General features: G+C 40.5%; 1 protein-coding gene across 1 annotated transcript in view; it reads right to left on the bottom strand.

Moving 5' to 3' along the window:
• Positions 1–24112, bottom strand: part of LOC122806485 (ethanolamine kinase 1-like) — a 338475-nt gene extending 314363 nt beyond the window's left edge. The window contains exon 1 of the mRNA XM_044076962.1: positions 23763–24112. Within this exon, the coding sequence (XP_043932897.1) occupies positions 23763–23939 (177 nt within the window). The 5' untranslated portion in view covers positions 23940–24112. The remainder of the gene's footprint in view (positions 1–23762) is intronic.
• Positions 24113–25511: the final 1399 nt, after the last annotated feature.

The raw sequence follows: 25511 nt of genomic DNA on the forward strand, positions 1-25511 counted from the left end.
AGGTAAGGTCACCCATAAATAAAGTGAGCACCTCTAGTAGGCTTAGGTAAGAGGCATGTGACTCTAGGGGGCATAGATGCTAACCTGTAGCTAGCCATGATATGGTAAAGGACCTTATCTATGGTAACTTGCATGTGGGTGAGCTCCATGGTATTAATCTGTTTAACCAACCTAGGGGTATATTTGTTGTTAACCTAGATCGAGACACCTCCATCTCCATCTTGGCCCCAGTCTATGCTGGTGTTGGTCTAAATGTGTGGAAGGCACTGTAGCCTTGCACTGCCTGACTACTTTTATGACTTTAAACCAAGTCTCAGTCACAGCACAGATGTCTACATCCTCCAGACTAAGAGGACTTAAAGGGTGTGGAGTTTTTTGTTTAGGTTCTGAGCATTGAGCAGTAACACCTCAAGGTTGCTTGTAGACTTGATCACTATGTTGGTAGTTTTGTCTTTTTGGTAATGCCTAGAAAAGACTCTAAGTGGGGGGGGGGGTGAATATCGTTTTAGCCAATATCTGAATGACTAGGGTGGACAGGTGCAGCCCATCCTTGACAAAGCAGCATAGTCTTTTGACCATGTCATCTCATGCTGACAGATGTTGGATTCCCCTGGAATGACTAAGCCAATTATTAAAATAAATAATTTATGTCCATACTGTGGCATCATCTTTGGTGAAGGTAGAATGCTGATCAATGCCAGGCTCATACTTATCTGTGGTATATATTCTCAGATATCTATTAATGTCTCTTTTCATATAGTCCAGTGAGGTAGGTCTCAAGACATTTACACCCACATGGACCATGACAAAATTAGACTGGTATCTGGGGAGCAGTGGCATGAGTGTGTGCATGATATTGCAGATCCTGGCTCCAGATGGGCAACTGAATGTTATACTTTTGTCTAATGTGGTGAGTGGGGCATCTGTGTGTCGCAAAATGGAGTCCTCAATGACAAGAGTATTAGGATTTATCATTGGCTTTATCATAAGACAATTTGTGTGTGTGGCGAGTAGTATGTGTGAGGGATACATTGTGGGTATTCCTGACAACCTCATTTGTATATGAGATTTTTGCCTCCAACTCTAATGTGGGGTGAATAAAGTTTATCTGAATGACTAGGGTGGAGATGAAGGTGTGTATTTTCAGCTCTCGTATACTGTTATTTTCTTTAATGATTAACTGGTTGTCTGAGAATATTAGACAATTCTACATTGCCTTAGGATGCTTGGATCTACCAAGCTGGTCACAGACAGACATTTGGCAATTGCATATCAACATTGTCCAGTCCTGTAATAGAGTGGGCTGTTTAGAATTAAGAATTGGGTTTTAACATGGGTCTTCTAAGGTAGTTTCTGGAGTCAATGGCAAGATGCTATATAATGCTAGGATATACTAGTGTTATTCAATGCACAACCTAGCTGCTTTAAGCTTACTTCTGCACAATGCCAAACTGTTTTACAGGGTCTGGACCTAATCTAACTCTATAGGGGATATTTTATTGTCTTAGTGTTTGCAGCTATACAAGGCACTGCTAACTGCCACTACCCAGTGTGCAGCTCCATGCAAACTTGCCTGATTTGTAGCAGAGAAAAAGCTTTAAAACTGACTCCTATTCCATCTATCCAATAAACAACCCCACTTTGAACTTCCTGGAGTGCTTCCCAACTCAGCGACACCAGATAAACACCTTCTGCTACACAATGGATAATCCTAGAATTTCTTATTGTGAAAGCACAGCAAAAGCAGTCCACAAGTGCAGATTAAACAGCAAAATACTACCAAAGAACAAAGTCCCTGGCTAACTAACCCTCCTGGAAGGTGGTCAGGAGGCACACAGAACTAGAAAAGGCAACTAAAAGAGCAGTGGTTGCTTTTGCCACAAAATTAAATAAATGCTTTAAGAATGTTCAAAAACAGTAGTGATCACTGTATAAAATAAGTACAAATGCAGTTAATCAAGAAAATATTCCTGCCTTAGTTTGGATGCCCCTGGATGCAGTTGAAACACTTGAAAATCATTGCAGAGTCCCCTGTAAGTGAACAACTATCCTTGCAAACTTCCCTGATTTATAGTAAAAAAAAGGCTTGAAAACTGACTTGACTTGGCTACCTGCATGGCCTTCCTTGTGATAGTCTGATCACTAGAACTCCTGCATCCCCTTTTATTTGCCATCCCTGTTGTAGTCCCTCTTGTGCTGTCAGTGCTAACTGTCCTACCAGCTTCTAAGCGGTCTGAAAAATACTTCTGTTTATTTACATCACTGTAAGGAGAGAGTTCCAATATGTATTACAATAGCTTCTACCATTTAAGAGCTTCTGTCTTTACTCTTTTTCTTTCTACCAAATGTATACATCTCTAGACCTTCCTGTTTACCTGTCTCAATGCTTCTCATACCCATCTCAATGCTTCTCATACATCTGCTACTTACATTCCTTATCCCTTTCTACTTCTAAAATTTTAAATCTCTCACATTTTCCTTTATCACATTATCTCATCTTTTGACCCCAAAATACCATTCTGTCCCAAAGGCAGCATTTTTATTAATACATGGCTTCCAAACATACCTCTCAACTGTCCAGATTTTCACAGAATGTCCAGATTTTTGCCTCATATATTTGGTCTGTTGCTCGTAAAATTTGTGATTTTCTGGCAAATCGCTGAGATGATCCGAGGATTGAGGTTACTAAATAATGATATACATTTGTGTTTCAGACTTCATACCCATCAAAAAAAATGCATGATAAGACAAATCCTGTTATTCTAGCAACTTTCTAAGTTTATATGAGCAGTATTTAAAATCTGTCCCTATTTTTGGGCCTTTGTCCCCATTCTGTCAGGCTCTGTCCAGATGTTTTGCACTAAGAGATTGAGAGGTATGCTTCCAAATCATGTATTCCATTGCAGCCCACACAAATTTATCCTACTTTACTCTCAAATGCCAACTAGTCAGCTTAACCACCAGTAGATAAGGGGTCATCTGCCACTTCTTTTATTTCATTTTTTAAACTTCCAATACAGTCCTCTTGTCCAGTGAGAAATTACATAATCCTACAGAAACCATGAAATTATTTACTTCTGGTTCTACATATCAGTAGCCATTTTTCATTCTTCAGATGTGGTCACAACTGAGGTAACTTTCTATACTTTCTTTTCACATCAAATATTTTACTAGCTAATTCAATCTTTACTTAGTCTTGGGAAGTTTTACTAAATTATGATGCTAAGTAATCATACACAGTTCTCTGCTTTTTACAATATATCTAAAGATGGCTATAAGATATCTATGAATTATAGACAGATTCACATGTTATTCTGTTCTTTATATATGAAAAATCTTCATGAAACTGAAAAACAAAAATTTATTTTATGATATAAATTTTTAAATTTTATCATTCTCATTTGGCTAATATTTATGTTTTGCCCTACGTCCTTGAGATATGCTGTGGAAGATGTTCAGAACCAGGCTTTGTGAGATATCTGAATGGAAATGGAGCATTTAGAACAAGCATAACTGCAAAATGTCTGGTAAGACTGGGCAGCCAGGGCCTAAGAGAGTGTTCTTCTGGACAGAAAGTAATTGTGTGTATTCCTGTTAGACACACTAAACTGCAGGCAGCATGAGAGAATCCTTTCCCTGTTGTGAGAAATACATAATGATATCTGGAGTTGTCTGGCAAGAGGCAGAAGCATAAACTCTACCATGTTTACAAGACAAAGCTCTCTCATGAGACAGAGACACTGGTACTCATATCCACAGTAGGGTAAAGGAGGGCTGAAAGCCTTATTGTGTGGTAGACTTTCTCACTGAGGCTTGGTCTGATGCAATAGAGAACGGGAAAGCCCTGTCACAAGAGTTACCTCCTATGTAAACCCCCCCCCATGAGTTTGAATGCATTACTTGAGACATTTGGCCATAGCCTTTTGGGTCTTCAAACCATCACAGGACTGCTCATATCTGCTTTCTTGGGGCTTTTTCATACGATTTCTCCAAGTGTAGGAATACCCACTTGAATTTTATCCTCACCTGTAGCATCTTCTCCACTGTCAGTTTCACTGCAAACATTAGATCACTTCTGCAGCATCCTGATCTGAATCCAATCCGCTGATCTCTATCTTTCTACTACTCTACATATTGAGTTATCAAACACTATCGCCAGCACTATCATGTAGTGTGACAGGAATATGAAACCTTTAAACTACACCCAGTTGTGAATGTCCCTTTTATTTTTGTATACTGGCACTAGAATGCATTTCTTCCAGTCATTTAAGATAGGTCTTTCTCTTCATACTGCTAGGAGTACTGTCAAGTGCCATTTCCCCCCTAACTAACCCACAATCTTTATCACAGCTTCCATGATGTCGTCCGAGCCTCCTACTTACCCTAAATTCATTCTCTTTATTACTGATCTAACTCCTTTAGGAGGGTGGGCTCTTCCTCCTCTCTCATTGTAGTCTGTGAGACAGAACAGCTTCTCTTATGTTTTCTTCATTCAGAAGCTTCTGGAAGTAATCCTTCCATCTGCCTTTGCTGTGCTGTAGACTGATAAGCAGGCTGTTGCTGGCATCCCTTATCAATGGTGTTCGATAACTATCTTTATCTTCCTATCTTTGCTTTGCAGCCTAATGGTTTATTTGTGCCATCTGGAGGTAGAGTGCTTCTGGTGTCTTGTTCGTTGTTATTGCGACTGCTCTCATAGTCTCTTGGTCCATCTTTTCTATCTTCCAGTTTTTCCTGCACTCCTGCTTTCTTGGACTACTCCATTCCACTGTCAGCTTTCCTCGTGTACCACTTTTCCATGACCGGCTCAGCCGTATATGTTTTGTAGTCTTCACACTTGCTCTTTTCAGATGTTGACATACTTCTTTCACTTTGCCTATTTCCTCTCCTTCCTAAGGTGCTAGATTCTGGAGTATTTTTTGAACTCTTGTGCTTTGACTCAAGTAAATTCCAGGTCTTCAGCCTACTCTCTGTTGGCGTTAGAGCTTTCTCAGACCACTGCCTGTAGTGGATTGTGGCAACCAATGGCTTATGCTGTGGGATATGTTTTTGCTGAGGATGACACTACAATCTCTGATTATACACCAATGCTCTTTTCTTATTAGAAAGAAGTCTACTTGAGTTGCTTGTTGGTCACTCCTGTACACAGTCTTATGAATATCACTCATGCTGAACCATGTGTTGACCACCATGAGACCACTGGCCTCTCCTTTACTCCTGCTTCTCCACCTCAACCCAGACAATCATCACACACTCTTCTGTCTGCTCGGATATGAACACTCGGGTCCCACATTACTGACACTAACTCATGTTTTCCAGCTTTTTCTAGTAGGTCCTGCAGGTAATTCAGCTGCTGCACAAATGCACTCTTTTCCTAGCCATCACAACTCAGCTGTAGGGCACAGAAAGAGTATGAATACTGCTCTAGCTTTACACTGGCAACTGATTACCACTAATTCAAATGACATACCTCACTATTTTCAAAAAAACTCTCTCACCACAATTACTATACCATTTCCAGGCTTTCCTCCCCAGAGTATATCCCAAGACAAGTGGCTTTGCTGCACAGCCCTTCTACCTTGCCTCCTGCTTACAAAGAATATTCAGTCTTCTTTTTGCCATCATGGCCTCCCAATTCCAAGATGCACCCTGCCAAGTAGAAACAATTTTACACCATTCAGTGGATGCCCCTGATGCAGTGTGCAGTCTGCGATCGGTGTCCTCCTATACAGAGGATACTGCACAACTCTTCTTAAGCTAAATAGGTACCACCTCGAGTCAGTGCTTTTGCCCATGCAACCATTCAGTGTCTAGGCAAATTTGAATTATTAACTCCCAGCACAGTTTTGGAGGTAGAAGCAACCCCACAGGCATGGACAGAACATGCAAACTCCTTGCATGCTTTAAGCAGAGGTCAGGGTTGAACCCTGAACTTTGATACTGGGAGGTGAAGACTCTGATCATTATGCCAACCATGTCTCCACCAAATGACGGACTAGGTAATATACCAAAAGAGTGCATCCCTTCTTAGGTTTTGTTTTTTGAAGATGTCAAAAACCCTGCCCAAATTCTAGAAAGGGAGAGAAGTATATGGTTGTTATATAAATGTCACTGTTTTCTGAATCAGATTATAAAAGACACGTGAGCTAGCTTAACTTCTGCAGAAGGTAAACTAAAATATGTTTTAATATGCAATATGTTTGTTTATCTAACGTATGAAAATAATGTGAAATGATGGCCTTTTTTCTATGAATACAAAACATAAGAAATATCTGTAACCGAATAGCTAAACCAAGACCAAGTAAACAGGCATATTGGTATGTAAATGTGAAAACCTGCTTGGTTGGTTCTGTAATCTATAAGAAGATATAAATTACATAGTGTAAAGGTGAATCAGAAGAGCTGAGAAGGAATGTTACCTGCAGTCTGAGGAACTTTTGAGTTCTGTACAGTTTTCACTGTCTGATATGTTCTGGAAATTCAGCTACTGTAGTCAGGACAGTTATTCATTTAGTAAGATATAAATGACCATGCTTAGCTGCTGTAAGTAGATATTTCTCTTTCTTGTTTTATTTGTTCAAAATATATTCTATTTCATTGCATACTTCTATGTCTATGTCTCTCTCTTTCTTTCCTTTTCCCTCTTTATATATTTATTGTTTAACCATATTGCTCAACTTAACCTTTCTTAAGTAGAGCTCTCTGAGCTCAGATCATGACTGAAGTGGGTTAGTAGACTAGTTCAATTACCCATTGAACAAAATGAAATAAACAGGTAAATTAGGTTTTAAAATATTTCTAAAAAAATCACGACTGGTCATTTATTTATTTATTATTTGGTAAGAGGATATTATTTATGGCTTATGACAAAGATGCTGGATTCCGTCTCCATTACCAGAATGCTCTGCACAATATCATCTATGTATATAATTATTTGGCCCCTAATAATAAGTGGGACAGCCTCAGCCTGACAGACTGGGTTGTTGGCAGTTTATTACACTAGGTCAGGAGAGGAGGCTGTAGTTTTGGAGAATATAACCTGCCTTCCCTGGGAATTTGTGTGTGTGTGTATGTGGGAGAGAGAGAGAGAGAGAGAAAAAATCAGTTAAACTATAGTTAGAAAACCACCAATAAAACACTCAATATATAAAAACTACTAAGCCAGTGAAAAAAATGCAACCGCATGATTGACTCCTGGAAGGCTTTTTTGCTGAGGCGCCAAAGTGATTTTATTAAAGTTTTGCTACATTATCTGCAGTTGAAGCTTTATTCACTGGCTTAGTAGTTAATAAACTACAGTTACTTTGGGCAAGTGTGTACTGGAAGGCACTCAGACAGAGAGTACTAAGAAAGGGATATGAAGAGCCTGCCCGAAGGCTCTGCTCAGTGTGAAGCCATCTGACATACATATTCATTATTATCATGTGATAATTTTGTTGTCCTCAGTATGCATATTCAGTTCATAGGTTCATAGATTAATACTAAGCTAACTGCCCTTTCGAGCCATTTTAAGCCTAGGCAATTATCCCTTGTGAGACTCAAACCCTGCACCTTGTGTTTGTAAGGCAAACACCTTAACCATTAGGCCACCCAGTTAGTGATTGATTTCTTGGACCACCTTTCAGCTTGACAGTTAGGTGACTTGCCCCCCTCATATGGCATGACAGAAGCTGGTGTCTTTCTTTACCATTCTGAGTGTGAATCGTGTGGGTCCATATCCAGTGCAACAGTGCTTATTTCACGCTTGCTTACAAATCCAAGCTGCACTTAGTGAATTGTTTAGTGGCTCCTATTTATGTGTCTTTCTAAAATGGTCATCTGTTTGGCACCAGTAGTATAACTTGAGACCATTCCCCTGGTGATCACAAGATTTTCAGTTTTTTTTTAAATGTTAATTTAGTGGTGAGCAGTAGAGTGAATCACAGAACCATAGCCCCTATCCACTGCCCCTACCTTTACATTGGCAGAAATTGGTGGAATTAAAACCCCATCTGAGTGCTACTACTTAGCATGGTATACTGAATGCCACAGTCAATAGGATTAAGTCTAACTTGAGAAAATGAGTAATTTTGCATTTCTTAGCATGTGGCTTGCTGGGAAGCAGCATCTTATGCAGGAAGTATGCACACAGACTGAGGATCATGTCGGTAGGGCACAATGCCAAACACTGTATGATGGTAAAGAAAGACATTAGCTTCTGAAAAGCCAGTTGAAGGAGGCATGTCACCTGACTGTCATGCTGGTAGAAGAGGCAAAGAAATCTATCAGTAACTGGATATGCACAATTGCAGGACACAAAATTATCACATAATAATAATAATGAATATGAATAACCAATGTCAGGTGCAGATATCACTATAATGCCAAAGGGATGGCTATAAACTGATTGATGAGTTGTGATCACTGTAAGTAAAGATATGGAACTCATTTATGCCAGGTTCATGGAGTGACCTGAACAGGCTCCTGTCACTAGCAGAATGGATGTGCGAGGTATGGGAAGGTACTCTACCTACAAACCAAGATACTCACTGCTCTGTGAGGCACCGCCATGCTGCTGTTTTTTCAAGAAACTCTGTGATGTGGACAGACATTAGTCACATGGCATATTGTGTGGCTCACAAAATACCATACATGCATGTATTTTCAGATACTCTGCATACACTTACTGCTAACAGTGATTTGTGTATCCCAACATGGGGGCACTCATGAATTCTCATTCTCCGCTGCCTTCTGCTGAACGTGAAACCTTTGTGAATCCTAGCCATAAATACCTTTCATAATGTATGTCGAGAAGAGTGTCACAAAACATAATATGGACCATTTAAATCACAAATGCAGAAAACTGCCACTTTTGTGAACCTGTTTTTAAAATCAGTAATGCTGTTCCCATAACTAAATCCATTTCTGACGTGCAGTTACTTCAGAAAATCTCACACATTAAAGGGACATCTGTCCTACTGCCAATGCACATCCTGCTTTTCAATACTACTGCAATCTATCAGCAGTGTAATTAAGCCTCTGGCATTGGCAAATGCTTCCTCTCTTTGTAGGTAATTGCATTAACATAATTTCAAAAGGCAGTGAGTGTTTTAGATGCTTGAATGGTACCCATGTTCCAAAATAATATTTAACTAGTTGGATCCTACTGTAAACTTTTCTCTCCATTTCAGTCTAATTTAGAATATGGACTTCCACCGATAGCTTCAGCTTCAAAAAGGAATTCAAAATCTATACAAATTACACAGAACAGAACCTGTAGGTTTATTACCCTTTCCTCAAAAATAGGAATATCACTGCAAAACCCTCGAAAAAGCCAAAAGGCTACCAGTCCTACACATATGCTAGCTCCTTCTATGCTCTCCGCTCTTCAAACATCAAGCCATTTCCCACCTTGCAGCAAAACTAACAAGACCTCTTCCCATATACAACCTCAGAAGCCCCAACATCTCAGCTCCCTACCTACAAGCTCCAAACACAAAGCTTCAATGCACAGACCACAGTTTCTCAATACTGGCTCCAAAACTGCTGTTCTCTGTCCCACTATATTAAAAACTCTACTTCCTACCCTCAGTTGCAATCTCAGCTTAAAATTCATCTTAAACTAGCAGCCAGGTATCACTGCCAACCCTCTGACAATATTACCTGATCAATTCTGCTTCTGTCTTTGCCTCCAGCCTTCCTCTTTCTCTCCTGACTTAAAACTACAGTTAGCTGTGCTCATACCTTCACTTACAACTAGTTAGCCATGGTCATACCTTCACTTACAACTACAGTTAGCCACGCTCACACCTTCACTTACAACTATGGAGAGCAGTGCTCACACGTTCACTTACAACTACAGTTATCCATGCTCATACCTTCACTTACAACTACAGTTAGCCACGCTCACACCTTCACTTACAACTATGGTTAGCTATGCCCACATCTTCACTTACAACTATGGTTAGCTATGCCCACACCTTCACTTACGACTACAGTTAGCTGTGCTCATAGCTTCACTTACAACTACAGTTATCCATGCTCATACCTTCACTTACAACTACAGTTAGCTGTGCTCACACCTTTACTTACAACTACAGTTAGCCACGCTCACACCCTCACTTACAACTATGGTTAGCTATGCCCACACCTTCACTTACGACTACAGTTAGCTGTGCTCATAGCTTCACTTACAACTACAGTTATCCATGCTCATACCTTCACTTACAACTACAGTTAGCTGTGCTCACACCTTTACTTACAACTACAGTTAGCCACGCTCACACCCTCACTTACAACTATGGTTAGCTATGCCCACATCTTCACTTACAACTACAGTTAGCCACGCTCACATCTTGCTCATACATTCACTTACAACTTACAGTTAGCCATGCTCACTCCTTCACTTAACAACTACAGTTAGGCATGCTCAAACCTTCACTTACAACTATGGATAGCAGTGCTCACACCTACACTTACAACTACATTAAGGCGTGCTCACACCTTCACTTACAACTATAGCTAGCAATAACCACACCTTCACTTACAACTACAGTTAGCCACGCTCACATCTTGCTCATACATTCACTTACAACTTACAGTTAGCCATGCTCACACCTTCACTTAACAACTACAGTTAGCCGTGCTCACACCTTGACTTAACAACTACAGTTAGGCATGCTCACACCTTCACTTACAACTACAGTTAGCCGTGCTCACACCTTCACTTACAACTACAGTTAGCCATGCTCACACCTTCACTTACAACTACAGTTATCCATACGCACACCTTCACTTACAACTACAGTTATCCGTGCTCACACCTTCGCAATTTACATAGGCTTCTGTTTGCCTCCATCCTTCCTCCTTCTGCCCCAACTACCCTAAACTTAACCATGCTCATAGTTTGACAATTGTGCATTACTGTACATAATTGTATATATTGATATTCCACTATTAATTATTATAAATGTACATGTTTGCTTTACTCTTATGTATTTACATCTAATACTGTCTACCTCTTTGTACTTAGAACCGCGTCATATATCCAAGAATATTATATCTGTATTTGCTCTCATCCGGGCTGAGACTGAAATTGATCAACTGTGATCAGTGCTCTACCCCAGTTAACAAATTCAGATCGATAAATAAATAAGCTAAAAACATGTCTTAGAAATTTTCTGTAAGTACAATAAAGATAAAAATACATTAAAGTCTCTCCCCTTAAGAACTGTCTCATTAGGGAAAAGCACTGTTATAACTGGGCGCAGATAAACTGTAAAAGGTGACCAGACCTATATGAACAAGTTCAGATATATACATTTACTTCCTTGTGAATGATATACAGATGTTTTATTTAACATTTTATTTCCACGTATCTATCGTAAAAGTACTTGCCATGGTATAAGCTATGAACGTTTAAATTTTAGCCCTGAAGACAATTAAGATGATTCAAGGCAGACAATTTGATCCAACACTTGGTTGTGTCAACAAGGTCCACAGAATAAAAATAAAGAGAAAATTAGAACAAAATTGCAGCTCATGTTTTGTTTCAGTGTGTTATCAAACATGTGATAAAAATATACAACGTAAGAGAATGTTCCACAGGTCAAGATCCTGCTTTGGATTTCAAAGTCTGTGCTGTCACCATGATTTGTACAAAGGGCACAGATTTGTTACTGTATAAATTTAAGGTTACAAATGTGTAGAAAAGGAATGCTAGAATGTTGTTCATAAAAAAAGATTGTGACAGAACCGGCACTTTTATTTCTTACAGTTTTGTAAGATAATACTTCAGAACTTTCTAACTAAAGAAAAATGTCCACAATTGTTCATTTATTTATGTATTGCATTCGTTAAACAGGATGTTCCATTAAGCAGAATGTTTTCCCTTTTGGCTGGAGTCCTGGTTCCTGAAATCCCACATATGTATTACAGGATGGATGCAGTCCATATAGGTGCAGGTAAAATGATAGAGAGTGTACTACTGACACTATATGACAAGAAATTTAAAACCTCTAGTATAACGTTCAGGAATGGTGAGATGGAAGGAAATCGCACAAGTATTCATAAACCTTTAGGATATCAGCAAAACCCAAGAGGGAAAACAAATACATTTTTTAGAAAAACAGGAAAAGTCATTTTTAAGAAATGGACACTTTTCGGGGGGGGGGGGGGGTTGGAGAATAATGGGAGCTGCAAGGGCAGTTAACTTTTTTTAACAGTAACAAATGCTTGAACCTTCACAGTGCTAAATTAAAAAAAAGGCAGAAGAAGGTGAAGCAATCATGCACCGAATGCCAGGCACTCGGTATTACTGCAGCATAAGTCAGAAATGCATTGTCCAAGGCTAAGAATACAGCTTCCATGGGACCCGACAATATCCCAGGCTGTGTTCTAAATGAACTACAAAGTGAACTGGCACCATATCTGTGTGCCCTGTTCAATCCCAGCCTCACCTTAGGCTTTGTCTCTAGCGAATGCCGCACTCCTACAGTCATCCCTCTTCATAAAGGGGTAGCGACTACAGACCCTGGGAATTATCGCACCATTAGCCTCAGTCTAATATCTAAGGCTATGGAATGCATCATCATGAACCTAACAAGGGTATAGGGAATCTCCAATCTCTAGATCCCACTCAGTTTGGTTTTGTGAAAGGTAGATCATGCCTGCTCAACCTGGTTGACTTCTTTCAGTCAGTCAGTCACCAGAGCTGTGGATGAGAGCAAGGCAGTTCATACAGCCTACCTCAATCTGGCCAAGGCCTTTGATACTAATCCCCACTCAGGAATTATTGATAAACTCACCAAACTAGGCATCATCCCCTATATCACTGGGTGGGTTGCAAACTGGCTTACAGATAGAACACACAGTGTGAAAGTAGCAGACTCCAAGTCAGACTGCTGACCAGTCACGAGTGGAGTCCTACAGGGATCGGTCCTGGGTCCTCTCCTGTTTGGCATCTACTTCCCAGAAGTCCAGGCCAACACGGAGGGACTCTGGGTGAGCAAGTTCACAGATGACTGCAAGTGATACAGACATTCTATAGAAAGGTCTCACTGAGACCAATGACTGGTGTCGAAACCATGGCCTTAAGCTTAATGCCAAAAAATGCTTGTCATCCCATTTGGGAAAAACTCAGTTCCCACTAAATTACCACATCTATGGGAGCCCACTGAACACTGAAGGTGTTATAAGAGATCTGGGAACACAGGTTGACAGCAACCTCTCCTTCGACCACCACATTGCCACTGTGATCAGAATGTCCTTCTATGTGGCACACCTCATTATCAAGGGTTTTGCATCCAGGGAGAAAGAGGTCATCAGCTATCTCTCTCTACTCTTTCCTCATTAGGCCAATCATCAAGTATAGTGCCCCATTTGACATGTACCTCACTAGACACATGCAACAGCTGGAAAGGCCACAAAAGTACCTCATGAAGAGGATCCTAGGCCTTAAACACATGCCCTACATGGACAGACTCAGAAAACTCTGGCTATTTTCTGTCTCATATCGTCTACTAAGAGTCGATCTCTGCTTGACTTACAAAGCCATGACTGACTCAGCTCTGTTAGAAATGCTACATCTAAAGAAATCGCAATCCCTCCACACCACATGCTCCAGAGACCTCAATCTCATTACCACAATCAACAGAACATGCCAGAGAGACAGGTTCATAATCCAGAGACTGCCCATGCTCTGGAATAGACTTCCCATACATGTCAAGCAGAGCACTTCACTGGCCCTCTTCAAGAGAAATATTGATGAGTGGATGGGAAATAGAAAGTTCACCCTGGGGATCACTCTAGTGGCTCTACTTGATAGCGGCAATTGGAACTAACGTCAGGCTGCATGATGCCAGAGCACTTCTATGAGCTAGGCTTGTAAAGGCTCCAGGGCCATTAGCCAAGTATGCAGCTATGAACCTATGAGTACCTCCCCGGGTGCACAGTAGCAAGTCCTACCTAAACAATAAATATTCATGTTAATGCCTTCTCTGGCCATATGAATATTCATCAGGTATTTGGCATTTAGCTCAAGGGGAATTTCAATTACCTAATATATTTAGTTTATTATGTTTTTGCAGAGCATGGCTGTGCCCCCCTGCACTCCCCACACCCCCTGCAAATTAAATATACCAACTCCGAGATCACACTACATTGAGGAAAAGGGTAAACTGTATGTATGATGTCACTGTCAAATCTGCACAAGTATAATTTGAATACATCATAGCCATTTGGCATGTCAATCATGCAAGTGATCCCCACTCCATGCCCACATCTGCGCAAACCACCTAGGAGGTGCACATGTACAGGATCACTGAGTGTGGCTGACCAGGACAGTCAAACCTAAGAATACAGGCTGCTGTATACAAACCCTAACAGGCCATATAGAGTGCACTGTGTTTTGTTAGGATTCCTTAAAACAGAGGTAGTGCAATATTACCTCTGGTAATACTTGTTGGCTAACAAGTAGGTTAAGAACAAGGTATCAACAAGTAGGTTAAGAACAAGGTATCAAAGATGTACTACCAGCTTCTGGAAAGTGATATGGTAAATGGCACAAAGAAACTATATCAGGTTGGAAGGCAGAGACAGAAAGACAAAGAAAGTACTTAGATGCTCTTTCTAAAGGATACCAGCATCAATCTGCTCACCAGTCCACAAGACATCAAAGGCAGATGGAAGGAGTACTTACAGCAGCTTAAATCCTACAGATGCTGTACTTCCCCAGATACAACCTATGAAGGAAGAAGAGGAGGAGCTCACCACAGAAGTAAGAACAGCAGTAATGAAAATGAAGTCAGGGAAAGCAGCACGCACAGATGAGGTCACAACACATATGATCAAGGTGTTGGGTGAGATGGGGGAGAAATGGCTTCTGAGGGAACTCAGAGCAGTTTGGAGAGAAACGTGTATTCCAGATGAGTGGAGAATAAGCATGCTGGTACCAGTGTTCAAGAACAAACGGGACATTCACAACTGTACAGAGATATAAAAATCCTGTCACACTGCATGAAAGTTCTAGAGAGGTTAATTAATAAATGAATATGCAGAGTATTAGAAAGTAAGATAGGAGATTAGCAGATCGGATAGAGACCAGGATGCAGCAGAACAGACCCAATGTTTGCAGTAAGATAGATGGTTGAGAAGAAGTTAGAAAGAAGGAAAAGGTCCAACTGGGCATTCCCAGACTGAGTAAAAGCATATGACAAGGTCCCTAGAAAACTAAACTGGGCAATCCTGCAGTGGTTTGAAGTCCCAGAAACATTGACAGAATTAGTGCAGGCCATGTACAATGACCCAAGTGCTCAATTACAAAAGTGCTTGGTCTCACAGAGGGGTACTCTGATGGAGTGGTGTAAGTCAGGGTTTATCTCCTAACCCCTTTGCTGGTGAACTACATAAACAAACCAATCAAAGGAGACAGCTCAACAAAGTTGCTGTATGCAGACAGTGCAGAATTACAAGCAGATTCTGAGCAAGAACTTCAGCAAAGGATAAGGAAGTGGAATGCAAAACTGGAGGCACATGGGATGAAACTGAGTGCAGATAAGACAGTTGTAACAGCAGTAAATGGGGGAAATCAGAAGAAGCTGAGAATTTAGATAGAAAGGAAGATAGTGAAACAGATTAGCATCTTGAAGTATCTAGGTTGTATAATTGAGAACAATTGAAGCATGAATGAGGAGGTCAAAGCTAGAATCAGAGGGGCCACAGCCAGCTGGCACAAATTATCAGGCTAGTGTGTGACAGAAGAATGCCAAAGAAGATGAAAAGTAAGGTGTACAAAACAGCAGTGCTACCAGTATTACTATCTGGTGCAGAAACCTGGTCAGTAAAGGTAGAGAAGTTGAGAAAGCTAGAGGTGATGGAGATGAAGTGCCTGAGATGGGTAGTAGCACACTCTGGGACAGACAAAGACATGAAAATGTCAGAGCAGAAGCCAAAGTAGCTTCATTTGCGGAGAAGGTCAAAGAAAAAAAGATTACAGTGGTTTGGGCACATGTGCAGGAAAGTGGGGAAACAATCTGGTGAAGAAGATTTAGCACAGATAGGAAGTATGCAAGAGGAAATGAGGGCATCCAGCAAACAGATGAATGGATTGTTTTAGAGAAGATCTGGGATAGTCAGGCATGACTGTCAAAGAAGGTAGGAGTCTGGCACTGACACAATTTGACACAATACCCCGACTCCATGTAGAAAATGGAAAATGGGGTGGATGATAAGGAGGAATGGAATATTACCTCTGGAAGCCATTATACTGTAATAGCAGTGTAGCTAAGATTTCTTTGAATGGTACAGTAGCTAGGTCATCTGGCTCACTGGGCAGTTCCCTAGACTGATGCCTCCTCAGCCAAAAAAGTTTTAAAAAATTCTGTACATCTGTAATTGTAGTAAGCTGCTACATCTGCAAGAAGCACCTTGCTGCATTTACTAGCACACTGAACTTCACCACAAACAGGGCAATGAAAAGGAAGACAGTTTCCAATCACAGAAGATGGTTTTGTATTTTGATTTTTAATGTTACTGGTGTGTTTATCTAGGTTTGAGAGTGACCAAAAAATTTGAATGATGTCATGTTTTCTACTGTTTTTGGTGGTGGGCTGAAATGCTCCAGTCTAGGGGTACAGACTGGCTTCAGATGGGGGGGGGGGTCTGAAAATCATGATGACTTTTGTTTTAAAACGGTTAACTCTAGTTTTCTCGAGCCAAGTTTGTTGGCTATAGACATAAGATCTTGCTGTAGTTATTTTATCATAATGTAAGGTTTTATATATGAAATATTGTAATTACTGTAGCATCCAAGTGAATTAGAAACTATTACATGGTATAAGCTGAAACCTGGGATGATGCTGAAGAAAACTCGTACTATGTGTATAACTTAAGAGCTATTGAGTGTTACTTAAACTATTAATTATGCATATAACCATCATACCTCTCTAAATATTTCAAAAAGCACCCACATTGATTGGTATATATGACAGATTACGTCTGGCTGAACAAGGTGATAGCATCATTATGTGTCTTGGCTGTATAGCTTCCAAAATGTAAATGGTGGTTTGTGAAAATATACCCCGAGATTTATTAAACTCCATGCAGGAATAACAGATTGTGCCCGTACGGCACAGCAGCGCGCCTTACATATTCATGAAGGCGCAATGCTGTATAACCTGCACGGGCATGGTCTGTGAACGAGTGCAGGGGGCGTATCCGTGCATTGCACACACAGTAAACATAACCTGCACTCCGGAAGTGCTGTACAGCACTTTGAAATCAAAAACAGTGTCCACGGACACTGTTAGCATACCCCCAACTGAACAGATATCAGCAGAATGTCCAGATTTGTGCCTCGTATGTCAGGTGCGTTCCTCCTACTGTCCTGGCAAAGAGCTGAGCATCGAAGTCATTAAATAATGACAAACATTTGAGTGCAAGACTCCACATCCTTCAAGTAAGTCATGTTAATGCAAAACCTATTAATTCATCAACTTCGTAAGTTTGTAAGAGCAATATTTAAAATCTGTCCTCTTTGCCCCCCCCCCCATCATGTTAGGCTTCATTCAGATTGTATGCTGTAAGAGGTGGAGAGGTATGACTGCTAGCCATGTGCACATCCCTACACTAAGAAAAATAAAACAAATAATTATATATTTTTCCCCGTTTCCAATAAAGTTTAAGTGTAGCTAAGCGAGGGTATGCGTCGCGCAGTTTGTATAGCATAGTTTAAACATCCAAAGGAGCCAAATAGAAATATACAGGCAAAGTAGTCAAAGATAAATAGTGTAGTGGTTAGATCTTTCGCTACTGAGTCCTTCACGGTTCGAGCCCCAATGCAGTCTATTCAATTTTATATGTGAAAACAGCACGAAAAATATCTTTTTTTTACAAGCAGATAGTGAATAATATATATTTGTTAAGCAGGGAAGTGTAGCAGGTCCAAATGTGAGGTGTCAGTGTAGTACAGATGTGAAACCCACATATAAACACAAGTGTCCCATACAGTATAGCCACAAAAAATACAATGTAATGAAAGCACATAGGGGATGTTATGGAAGGGAAACATACATAACATAAGATGTCATAAAGAAGGAATCAACCCCACAATCCTGATAGTCCATAAAATGAAAGATGAAAAATGTTAAATTGTGCGCAGCTAAGCTTAGCCGGTGTAAGCATTGCTTACATTTGAATGCTTAGAAATAATTAGCTTAGCTAAGCGGATCTGCGCACTGGTGAGCAGTGCTTAGCATCTACCCTTTTAAGCAATGCTTATCTATGCTAAGCGGATTTGCCCATCACTTAGCTTAGCATATTCAAAATTGTCCCATCACAGCAAAGGGTGGGAATACAGCCCTATTTAAACCTCGCAGGCGGGAATACAGCCCATAACCCATTGTAGCTGATCACTGCAGGCACTATGGCTGGCGTTGGTGAGGGTGTACACTTTCGGGTGCAGAGTTGGGGCATTCAGGACTCCAGGGTCATGGCTGGACTCCTTGTAAAAGACCATGAAGGGAGACTGCTGCAGGACCAGTACCAGGGCCCCCAATACATGACTTCACCAGTGCTACTAGTATCCCTCGGACTGGTGAGCAGGTCTGACACCATTACGCTGAACTGAAGCATAGGAAGAGGGATCTCTTGGACCAGTGGATCCAAGACCCACAGGCAAGGAATGTCCCTGAAGTGTGTAAGCATCAGTATCAATTAGTGTTCTGCAAAGTCCAGCCTGAGTATGTAATCAACAGGTATGCATAAATGTTTATTTACTTATCTCCTGTACAGCTGAAGATGAGAGGGCTGCAAATATTGACACACATGCCAGCAGGCTGCTAAGGCTAGGCTGGTGAGTAAATATCTAGCTTGCATTATTTATGGTAAATAAAAAGAAAGTAGTAGATTGTCAACAACTAGTTGATTAACTGTGTACAATGAATAAAGGACTGTCATCAGGTGAATAAAGGTCTCTGTAACATTGAATAAAAATAAACCCCCCAGACTGTTGTGTTTACTTTGTCATGTTGTGGTAGGAATATATAAAGGTGTACAAGTTCTGCATAGTTATGTGTTTCTGGTAGAAAATAACTGTTTCATGCAACTATTACTGAAAACCTAAGACATATCTGTTGTCTGAATATTGCAGCACAGTTATCATTACCTAGGGTATTTGTCTAACTACAAGGTCAGATTGTGCAAACCAGACAGTACTAGGGCGATAAAAGTCAAGCATAAGTCAGCAGTTACTTAACTTATTCTGTGGTTTACCTTTTGGCACAAACAGGCACGGTTCGAATCCTGGCAGTAGTAGTATACTGTAGGCATATTGTCAAACAAGAATATGTCAATATTTGTATAAATAGTCAGGTAGTATTAACATAAATTAATTCCACATGTCTAAAAGGTAAGTAAATGTTTGTAATAGCTGTAAGAAGGCTTTACCAACAAAATCTGTGTTCAACATATCCACTGTCCAACCCCAAGTTTGCAAAATGACAGCAAGATAAGTATATACACCAAGCACTTTGATCCGATACATGTCCCTCAAGTGTCACGCTGTCACGGCTAATGGTCACTGCTGATAATAACCAGGGAGACAGATAGAAACCTCGGTGGAGTATGTCAGTACCACACCCCCAAGCATGAGTACCGGGCACTCCTGTCAGTGTCACATATGTAACTGTGAAGATGTGAATATGTGTAGAAACAGTCAGGTAGTGTTAAAACATATTTCTTCTTTAGCTGCAAGAAGGATTAACCAATACACTGTGTACAACAATCCACTGTCCATCCCCAGGTCATAGGTAAATATACAATGAGGTCAGCCATGGAGAGTAATGATGTGTACAGTTGCTGAAAACTGAAGCCTAGACAGTTGTTAATTGACCTCTCCCTGTCTCTCCCCCACCCTATTTGCACCAAAACTTCATACACATTAAATTGGTATGTTCTTCTCCAAACCCACTGTTGGGATATGTATCCTATTATTATACAGGGTCTATATCAGCATTTTGAAAATTGAATAGTTTGAATCACTAAATGTTGAACTGACATGATCGAACTATCCAATTTTCGAATGCAGAGAAAAAAAAAAATAAAAAAAATAAAATAAAGGGTGCAGGCAGGGGGCAAGCCCCCCCCACAACCCCTGCTACTTAAATATACCAACTCCGAGATCACACTACATTGAGGTAAATGGAAATCTCCCCTTACGGAGATTTTTGTTTACACATTCGATGTTCTGCCCTTTCGGCATTCTCAATGCGACAATATCAAATTCGATATTGTCAGCGTTCGAGATGCTGATAGAGGCCCGTTATACAAGTATTGAACTGTTTGAATTTTAATGTTCCCTGTTCAAATACTATCTTTGGTGGCCTGTTGCTATCAATGTAACTTGCATGCTGTTATAATGCCTACGGTGGTTCTCTATATGCATGTGTTCTGTTTGCTATGCAACTGCTTCAATCCTGTTTTATGGGGTCAATCGGAACACCCATGCATGCTGTTATAACTAATCCTGAAATGTGTTGTTCTTGACTAACCACCATTTTTTTAAATGAAACACCATAGCATGTCTGGGAAGGCAGAGCCCAGCAGATCCACCTGTCCTGCCTCATCTAGCCGTGGCACAAAGCCCCATCACATCTGGGACCCAACCCAGGCCTTCCTCTTCTTTTGGTCCTGCACCAACTTTGGGTGGAACTACCTCAGGGGATGGGGCTCATCTCCCCTGGGAGCGGGCATGGAGAGGAGATTGTCACCCACAATCAGGTCAGGGGATTGGTGCGCAGCGTCCTCTGTTCACAGTGACCAGCTGCACCACCTTGAGGGCTGCCTGGCACATCTTGAGGGTCAGCCTGCCCCTCCTGCACAACCCCCAGCACAGCCACCTTTGGGGCAGTGAATGTGCAGTGGTGACTGCCCATGGGTGGGGACTTCAGTCCCACTGTAACTATATGGGGCTCATGCGTGTCTGATTCCCAACCACCCTCCCCATTCAAGGTGTTCACCCCTATGTGTCACATACCGCCCCTGTCAGCTGTCTTTGTCTGTCTTCCTAACCCCTTCTCTTAGGGGTTCGAGTGTCCAAACTTACCACCAAATTCTATACAAATGCACAGCTGTTGCTGTATCAGAAATGGACAGCTATGGACCTTCCCGACACACATCTTGGACATCCCTAGGTATCTTTCATATTGTTTTTCCATCTGCGTGCCCCCATTTTCACCACTTTCTTGTCACCCCTTTTTTTCTTTTCTTTTAAAGAAATTAGTGTGGGGGTAAGTGGGAGTAAGCAGCACTAATCAAGTTTGCGCGATACTAAGCGATGCCTACACAGATTAAGCAGTTTCCCATTTAACTGTGTGTTGGCATCGCTTACCATCACGCAAACCCCCCACAAACAGTTTACAACTGCTTAAAGCTGTCTTAATCACCCTGTCTCCATCAGCCACTGTTCTGCCCAGCAACACATAATCAGGCTTGCCAAGTCTTGAACCCAGGACCCTGTACACCATAGTCAGAGCAATGTACTACACCATCTGAGCTGTAATAATGAATGCTGTTTTTTTCACATATATCATTCAGTACAGGTATAGAGTAGTAGGGAACAAACACTGTGGAATCAGTCATATATAAATATACACATACAGATCTGTATGGTGAAATATAAATATGAAAAAGTATATACATCAGATATATGGAGCTATACATTTAAAAAAATACACATAGAAAAAAATATATATATATATGTATATATATATATATATATATACACACACATACACACACACATTTTTATATAAATATATGTATAGATATATAAAAAAAAAAAAATATATATATATATATATATATATATATACACACACACACACATTATGTATATATATATATATATATATACGCACACACATACACACATATACATACATGTGTGTGTGTGTAAATATATACAATCCGCGGTGGTGCAAGTGGTAGCGTTGTTGCCTCACAGCAAGAGGTTCTCCCATTCGATTCTCAGCTAGTGTGCGGGGAGTGCCTTCTGTGTGGAGTCTGCATGTCCTCCCTGTGTGTCAAGTGGCTTTCCGAAAGACATGCGTGAATGGGCGTGCCTTCGTTGAAGGTTGGGAGTCGAGCTGGCAACTCGGCACCGTGAAAATCTACTGCCAATCATTAGCGGACCGGAGTTCCGCTGTGGCGACCCCTAACTGGGAAAAGCCGAAAGACAACAACAACAACATGTAGATCAAACTATACAGGCCCATGAGTTCAACAAACTCATTTATGGGATGACTGGTTATAGTGCAATTTCTCAAATGCTCAATGGATTTTGATTAAAAAATAAATAAATGGCCATATTCTTTGAATGGGTTTTAATAAAAATGAACTCAGATTTTGAAGTTACATGACTATAGGTAAAAGCAATTTATGTAACTTTCATATCTGTATACAGATTCATTAAATGATAGTTTAAAACAAAAGGCACTTTTAAAAGTAAACGTGATACATACAGAAAGAGAAGGGTATTGAAATTAAAATTAATAGATATTTTTACAGCACAATCTAACCACATGGACAAGGTATAATTGTACATTACCTATTACTTTTGGAGTAATTAAGTTATTCTGCTGTGATGCCTATCTGCAAAGCAGCATTATGCACAATCTCACCTGATGTGTTTGCTAAATTGTAAATATAGCTATTCTGCAATTTATGGAAAAATACAGACATACTGCAGCAAACTGATACTGAACCCTTAAAGTAGACATTAGTAGATTACCAGACAGCAGAGAGTGCCTGAAAGGCATACTGACATGAATGTCCAAAGAAGTTGTAAAGCTACAGCAGTAATAGAAAAATAGGTTAGGAACATCCCATACTTGAAAGCATAGGCAAGAATAAATTACACATTACACAAAAAACACCTATACATTTTTTGAAAACACTGGGTCGCTTAGCCTTCAAAGACAAGCAGCTCTACAAACTCCTAACATTCACCAAATGAAAGTTACATACAATACTCATTGTATAAATTATACTTGAAGTAAACCCCTGAAAAGTCTTGCAGCTCCTATACCACTACTAAAACATCTTTAACTGCATCTTTTCTGGTCCTTTTACCCAATTTTAATTCTTGACACTCTTTCTGTGCCTCCTCTTTTTGTAATTCTTGTTTCATTCTTGGAAATTTGCATTAAAATACTGTTTATTCTGCATTCTTAGAAATTTGTTTGCACTATTTTTAGGATACTCTACCCCTGCAACACAACTGCTACCCAAAGAGGAGAAAATTAAAATGTTCTTTTCCCACACACTGTATTTAAAAACTTTTTAATTCCAAGGTGTTTTATCAAGATTCGGAGCTTACAAAAGGTGAAACCATTTAACCTTAAAGCCTGCCAAGATCTAAACACGTGGGCATGCAGCCAACTGTTTTATTCTGTATCTGTGTATATAAAACATTAAAAACAATATCAGTTTTGTACAATTTAGCATATTACATACAACTTCCTCAAAATGTCGCTGTCCCTATAATATATAGCTGCCTCATAAATGGAAAATCATCCAGTTTAAAGACACAGTGGACAAAGAAGTTGAAACTTGTTGAAAATGCTTTTATTTTCTACATGAATAAAACTAATAATGCCTTAGCAATTATTATATACAAAAGCAATTACTGAAGTACCTCCACCCCCACTCAAAACACAAAAGCACGCATAAACGCACACACGCGCGCGCGACTTCCTGCCATCAAAAATCCATTCTCAGTTGCTTACCTTGGTCTTCACCTGCTGGAGGTCCCACTTGGGTCGGAGCCTGCTAATGAGCCGTAGGGCCCCCGGGACCACATCCTCTTCGTCGACTGCGATACTGAATCTCCGAACTGGTAAGTCACAACCAATGAAGTGGATATCGGAGTTGAGAACAGCCGATGTCGCTAGCCCGTCTTCCATGCCACCTTATGCCACTTGCCTACTGTCACCACCTACCCCAGTATTAAGAATATATTAGTATTGGTGACATCGTTGTTGAGAAATGTGATGCTTGGGAAGCAGCGACAGAGCAAGTCACCTGAGAAAAAGCTCCACCCCGACTGGCCTCTGTTAGAAAGCAGAAGGAGCGAAGCTCTGCCGCCACAGCCACACCCCCACAAAATTAGCATATTCATAAGCGGTTCTCATTTGTGACTGGCAATGACCTCATCAGGGGGAGTCGACCACCGGAGATAAGAAAATGTTTAGGGCAATTAAAGATCTCTGTTTTTTTGTGCTGAGTAAGGTTAAGAAGTGTTCTCTGTTGCTAAAGTAGGACAGATCCAAAATGCTGTAATGTGCAGTAGATATGAAGGACTGGAAATATAATTAACTAGTAATAATGCGTTAAGTATTAAGAACAGACGTGGGGTGCATCCAAGGGGGTTTACTTTTGTGCAAGGAAATGATTCATTATTTATACTAAGGTGGAGCTCGTGAGACCAATCAGCCCTCTGTCTTTGCAGCTGAGTGTAAGTGTGTAAGGAGCATGCTCGTGTAGCTGGATCGATGGAAAATTTTTATAATAGCAGCGCAATTTAAAGGTTGAAATAAATTATTTTACAACAGTATCACGGTCGCTAATATTCAGCATTAGCCAAAATAAACGCTTTCCTCATGCTATGCTTCGGTTATATCAGAGTAACACTGTAGCAGCTGTTTAAAATTAAACAAATTTTAATTTCTGGTTGGGGCAGTAGTGAAATTGATCTGTTGCAGATGTCCATTTTTAGTAGCAGGCAACAAAGTATAGGAATTCCACTGGCCAAGTACGAAGAACGCCCACCTTCCAGAGTTACACCAATTTCTTAGAAATAAATTGTTTATAGAAGCTTACATAAACTTTGTGTTTTGTGTTGGAATGTCTGACAGAATACTGGAATATTAGAAAATGTTACTAAGTTAGTGGATTTCAAACTTTAAATTTCCTTATTAGTGGCAATAAGTAGAACTGTAGCCCTGTTATAAGAAAGGAAAGTATCCTTGTTTAATTTCATCACTGTAAGCCAATTTAGTGCTTGTGGGGCCAGCAATCAAGGAGACTTAATCCTCACCACTAACTCTGGTGGGGGACGGTCACTAAGAGCAAAGATGGATTTACACAGTTTTTTCAGATGCAGTTCCCTGCACCAAGCCTGATTTCCCTTAAGAGCACACTGGTAGCAGGCTCCAGACCTGGAGCTGGACTATCTTTTTCTCTCCAGACCCACACAAAACTCCACACTGACCACTTTGTGGAGCTCTGTGTCCCTGTTCCCAATAGCTGACACAGACACACACACTTGGATATCTGAATTTCTCACACATACACACCTGGGAAAAACTGGCACAGATTTTTTAGCTCTGCCCCTTTCTGCCCAGACTCTGAGGTAATCACGCTGCCACCAGTCAGCTACCCTAAGGCTCTTACAAAGGGTACCCAATTATACTGTGCAAAATTAATACTAACACAAATGGTAGGATGTGACCAAAGCAGCAAGGCTTTCAGGAGCA

This window comes from Protopterus annectens, chromosome 7.part0 (assembly GCF_019279795.1).
Source record: "Protopterus annectens isolate FY-2018-M chromosome 7.part0, PAN1.0, whole genome shotgun sequence".
Taxonomy (NCBI): Eukaryota; Metazoa; Chordata; order Ceratodontiformes; family Protopteridae; genus Protopterus; species Protopterus annectens.